The following is a 6,000-nucleotide window of genomic DNA, read 5'->3' as shown; positions in this document are numbered from 1 at the left end:
TAGACAGTACTGTATACATCCTACAACAAAAACACACTAATACCTATGGACAATTTAGAGTCTTTAGTTCACCTGACCTGCATGTTTTTGGTTACTATCTTATATTGCCTTAGTAAAGATAGGCACATTAATTCATTAAGTCTAATACAATAAGTCTCCTTGTGCCATGGTTCTTCACTAAGGGATTCTGGCACACTTAAAAAGAAGAAATGTTCTCTCCCAACCTCATATTACAGTGTCTTATGTGCTTGTCTCTTTTAGGAGATCTCTCCTGAAGATGTTTCCACAATCAGGGAAATCGATTGTCTTTGACAACTTTCCAGATCCCACCGACACGTGGGAAATCATCGAGACAATTGGGAAAGGGACCTATGGGAAAGTCTACAAGGTGCTCAGCAAACTTGATGGAAGTAAAGCAGCTGTGAAGATACTGGACCCCATCCATGTAAGTTGTGTTTGATATCTGAAAAGTCCATTGTGAATGCATTTTTATTTAGTATTTAAACAAAAACTGGCCCATAAACAGAATTTGTATTACATTATTTCCATGATCTTGGACAGCTCTGTCAAAATTGAAGTTCATGAACAACTCTATGGAGAACCAAAACTTCAATCTGTGATGTTAACAAGAGAAAAACTGATGACCTTATCCCCTGGTGTGAAAATATCCCCAGAAAATCACTCTGGGTGCTGTTACAGTCCCTGCTGCAACTGGTAAATGATTTCCTGTTCATGCTGTCCTGCAAAGGCAAGAGGCAGCAACTGTTCACAGTAAAACTGAGAAAAATGTCTTTAAAGTTTTCATTACTGCCCCACAAAATGGCTAGTAAGAAGTTGTTCTAAAATGTGGTGAATTGTTGACTCAGTAGGAGGTTATGTTTTATCCTCTTACCCACCTCTGACCAAACGCTGACATACAAAAATGACAAAATCTCATTTTCAACCAAGATTGAAGTTGCCGCCTTTTTCCTTTGTAGGGCTGCATGGCCATTGGCTTGTCTTTGGTTTCTAGCTTCAGGAGAGACATGTTCATCTTCACCAAACTGATTTCTGATTTCTCCATGTTTATAGGGATAGCATATGTGAGTTCACCTATACCAGCCAAGACCTGTTAAATCAAAACAATCAAAATCTTCCTTCTAACCCCTATTTGAAAAGATAGAAACGTCAAATGATCTCAGGGACTCGGCCAGTCAAAGATAGTAGTAGTGAGATTCGATTAAAGATTATTAGTTTAAAGGTGCTACATGTAGCATTTTTAAACATCAATAAATCATTGTCAAATCAGTTGTGATACCTTGGTATAATTACCGTAAGCAAATGAGGCCATGGTCGACACAGTTGGCACCATCTATCTCATGCCAGCGATGGTGTTAGTGTTTGTCAAAATTAGGACCACATTTCCCATAAACACTGTTGCTTCCTGTTGCAAAGAGGATGTTGCTGCTTGCCCCCCCTCTCCCTCTCTGGCATCACCACACGCATGTTTATTTGTTTTACTGAAGACGATACACCTCTTTCTGAGACTCTCTGTTTTGAGAAGCTTTGTTTTGTAAAGTAATCTCCCTTTGTTTACGGTCATTATACTAATGTTTCACAGTTATGATTTATTGATGCTTAAAACGCTACACGTAGCACCTTAAAATAACTATTTATTTTACAGACTTAGTCAAACATTTTTACACATTGTGGCTCTTGAAGGTGACAAAAATACATTAAAAAATTACAAATTATTTTAAAATTAGTTTTAAATGTGCGTGTGTGGGTGTGTTGCTCCCCAATATCGCCCCAATGCCACCCTGTGATGCTGAGTGTGACAGGATTTTCACAACGGTATGGTTTTCCCCTTTGAATCAACAGCAGTGTTTTTTGTCTGTTATATTCAATTGTTAAACCCCTGATTTTATTTAGGTCCAAATATTCTGTTATACCAGAATTTTGTCTAGTGTATTTCCCATCTTCCGAGGTTCAGGTGGTTTTCACGGGTTTTGGACAGTGTCCTTGCTCCATGCCATGCAGGTGTTGCAGTCAGTGCATGTTAATGCATTTATATCAGCTGGTGATGTGTTTGTGCCCTTGGTTGTGGCACTGGGAGGACATGTCACACTCCTGTAGGCCTAAACCTGTCACATTTATAGCATCTGTATTGTAGAGATTCAGACACCAGCACAGATTAGATCAGTCCACTTATTTTGCTCTGTCCCCCTTTTCTCTTTGTTTCATTTTGGCACTTTGTGACGCTTATGGAGGTTTACTTTCAATTTTTGTATATTTATATATTTATATACACTGCATATTTCTACTCACCCACAAATTGCACCATTTCCCTCTCAGCCTATGATACCTTAAACTTTATTTTATTCTGTTTTGTTCTTTCAGTCTCTCTCTGCATTTCTGGGTGCACACAACAATCTTTGAAAATATTCAAAATATGAATAGCTCATTTTTGTACACAGAGCAGTTTCATCAACAAATAATCATCCAAAGGTTAATTAGGTATTGTTGGATTTTCCAAAAAAAAAAATGTTTAGAGTAGGATGACACCATGGCAAGGGAAACAACAAAAAAGGAAGACAAAATATTTTTTTTGCTAATTTTGAAAGACATTTGACCCTCATATAGATATGAGAGATTATTCATGTAGATAGGAGGGATTTTGTGATATAAGCAATACAAAAATCTATAACTTTTGCATTATTGTGTTACAGTAGATTGTTTTTGGTTCATTACTTCAGTCAACAAATTAGAAGGAAGTTATGTTTTCACCCCTGTCTGTCTGTTTGTTAGCAAGGTATCTCAACAAGTAATGACTTTAACTGAGGTCCTTATCCAGTGTTACATACAATGAGTGTAAAATTAGAATAAGCTCCATTTCCTTGAAAACAACAAATAGTAAAGAGAGCAAGGGTCAGAGCCATAGTGCCTAACCCAATTCCTGTGACCCTACAATAATCATGTAAGAAAGGGTCGGAGCCTAGTCAGGATAATGAAATTTGAGCTAAATAGGTGTAAAAAATCTCATACAAGCAGAGTTAACACGTTGTGAGCTTAGCGACTGACTCATTATCCAAGATAAACATCTCGCTGCTCTGCGTCTGCCTGTACACAAGCTCTTTAGTAAAAGGGTTTCTTCTAACTAATCTTCCATCTACTACAATGAGCAAATTATCTCAGCAAATTGGTGCTGATGAATAATCCATTGTCAGTGGGAAGTACCGTGGCAGTAATGTGATAATTTTGGGTTTCCTTGCTTGCTTCGGGCTTCAGCGTTGAGCCAAAAACATTTGCCACCCCTTAGTGGAGAAGTTTGAAGCTAAATTTGGCCTACACCAAAAACCCATTGACTTTCATTGGAGAAACATGATGTTATTTGAGGTATTGAGAGACTGATCCACCTTTAAAGGAGATTTTTTTTTCTAAAGTTATAAGATTTTACCTATTACTTAACATTGTAAGAGGTACTAAATGATTAATCCATTTATTTATTTATTTTTTCAATTTTTGAAAAAGTAAAAATGGATTTATTTGTTGTATGACACTGTCCTTTATTTAGATTAGGAATTTAGAATAACAATAAAAGGTCATTTTGATTCTGATTTGATTTCGACAACAACAACGGAGGTTTACATACTTTCCATTGCAATGGTACTCCTGCGTTTTAGACTAAAGAACCTCTAAAAGTTTGAACAATTATAAAAATTAGTTATCATTAATTTCATATTATGGTGTCATTGTCTCGAATAAAGTGAAGGAAGATGATACCAACTCGGTTGTCTTATTTTCAAGGTACAATGAACTCTATGGCTTATTTAGCAGCTCTAATGAGGAGTCATTTTCATCCATTAAATCCAGTCCTTGTGTTAATAAAAGTCTCATTAGTCTTCCGAGAGTTTGTTAGTGTTTCTCATTATTGAGAAATGATTATCTACAGGCCACTGTCTGTAAGGAGCTTCATTTTAATCATTGGGTTGATCAGTTCCTGTATAGAGCTTATGTGTACAACTCTATTGAAAGGTCTCTCCACACGCTTTGCTGATTTCAAGCCGTTCGTGTTTAGGAAGCATTTCAAAAGCATTATTGTTAATTTTTTTTTAAATGCTAATGCCATCTTAAGTGAAAAGCAGACCTGTGAAGTCTTTTAGCCCTCTGGAAATCTCAATTTATATTGCTATGGGCCGTTGCTATCTTGCAACAAGAACAGCTCCCTAGGAACCCAAAAGATAGTTTCATCTAAACACAAACTTAACACATTCACAAATGCATATATTGTGTTGAAAAACTGTTTCAACACTGCATGCCATTGCAGAACTAAATGTTAGTCCAGAATGTGATACAGTTAAATAGACACAAAGTAATTAATAATTCATATCTGTGGTAAATATATTTCTGTAGATCTTTAACATTAAAGCTACACTAGGCAAAATGTTTATGTAAAAATACACCCGTCTTATCAGCCTAAATCATTATGTTGTAGCGACTCAATGAAAATAGGCCGCTAAGAGGCTAAGTAGGCTCTTTACTGTGACGCGTTCAAACAAAATCATACTTAAGTCCGGATGCGTTTCAGACTGTTTATTAAACAGAAACTAAAGCATAACGTGACGGTCAACAGAAAATATCGGAGCCCTACTCACCCTCTTTGTTAGACTCCCGCCATACAAGTGAACAGGTAAATAAATGTGAAACCACACCCATGTGTCAATTACCGGAAGTGATAGTAACCAAAAAGAGCATGCGCAGCCTTGACAAATAATAAACACATAAATACCCATTTTGGCTCCTACAATACCGGCCCCTAATTATTATATCTCAAAATAATAATTACACAATTATAAACAACAATCAAACACAGTATATTTCAATATTATGTAGATCTTCTTTCTTCATTATTCAGATGGCAAGAGTTTGTTATCACAGTCTTAAAAGAGCGATCTTTACCACCGCTCTGGATAAGTAAAGTCTGTAGTCTGTAGAATGTGTGCAGTGGGCAAGGGGCAAGGTCAAAAAACAACAAATAAAGTCAGTTTGGACTTGTCAAAGATCCTCTGCCTCCAGTAGAAGGCAGACTTTGTTGATGGGTCTGTTCAGAAAGCCGGTCTTGGTCTTGATCCGAACATGACGTACAAGTCCCTTTTTGTCCGGAATGGTCTCAACAATTTTTCCAGTTAGCCAGGAGTTTCGAGGCGCTGAATCATCCATGATGATCACGATGTCTCCTGGTGTGAAGTTGCGTCTGATGTGAGACCATTTTTGTCGTTCCTGAAGTTGGGGTAGATATTCTTTAATCCATCTTTTCCAGAATAAATCCGACATATACTGAACTTGCCTCCACCTGCGGCGAGCGTATATGTCTTCCTTCAGAAACTGTCCTGGTGGCAGGGATGGCGTAGTCTTAAGAAGTAGAAGGTGGTTCGGGGTAAGTGCTTCAAGGTCATTTGGATCTGTAGAAGCCTTGGTGATTGGACGACTGTTGAGGATAGCCTCAGCTTCACATAAAACTGTGTGGAGACCCTCCTCGTCAAGACTTTGCACATTGAGGGTGGAATTGAGAATCTTTCGCACTGATCTAATTAATCTTTCCCATACACCTCCATGGTGTGAGCCAGCAGGGGGATGGAAGATCCAATTGATTCCTTTCTGGAGCAGTGTGTTATGGATCTGACCTTGATTCCAGCTTTCAATCGCCTCCTTCAACTCACGCTGAGCTCCCACAAAATTGGTGCCATTGTCAGATCGTAGTTCTTTCACTTGACCACGTCTGGCTGTAAAACGCCGAAGGGCATTGATGAAGGAGTCTGTGTCAAGTGATGATGCCACTTCGATGTGAATTGCTCTTACAGCTAAACAAGTGAAAATAACACCATAGCGCTTCACAACACTCCTTCCACGCTTCACTCCAAAGGGTCCAAAATAATCGACTCCAACATATGTGAAGGGAGGTTCGTCAGGAGAGACTCTATCCAGGGGCAAATCTGCCATCTGCTGTTGTCCAGGAGTAGC

At 38.2% G+C, this 6,000-nt stretch overlaps 1 protein-coding gene across 1 annotated transcript in view; it reads left to right on the top strand.

Moving 5' to 3' along the window:
• The first annotated feature begins 262 nt into the window (after positions 1-262).
• myo3a (myosin IIIA) overlaps positions 263-6,000 on the top strand; it is a 66,990-nt gene continuing 61,252 nt past the window's right edge. Inside the window, exon 1 of the mRNA XM_071541785.1 lies at positions 263-445. Coding sequence (XP_071397886.1) covers positions 278-445 — 168 coding nt within the window. The 5' untranslated portion in view covers positions 263-277. The remainder of the gene's footprint in view (positions 446-6,000) is intronic.

This window comes from Centroberyx affinis, unplaced genomic scaffold, assembly GCF_046629955.1.
Source record: "Centroberyx affinis isolate AG114_WGS23_722 - 3 ecotype Tasmania unplaced genomic scaffold, CSIRO-AGI_Caff_v1 ptg003958l_1, whole genome shotgun sequence".
NCBI lineage: Eukaryota > Metazoa > Chordata > Actinopteri > Beryciformes > Berycidae > Centroberyx > Centroberyx affinis.
The sequence above is the reverse complement of the archived record's forward strand: the minus strand, read 5'-3'. Positions and strand labels throughout refer to the sequence as shown.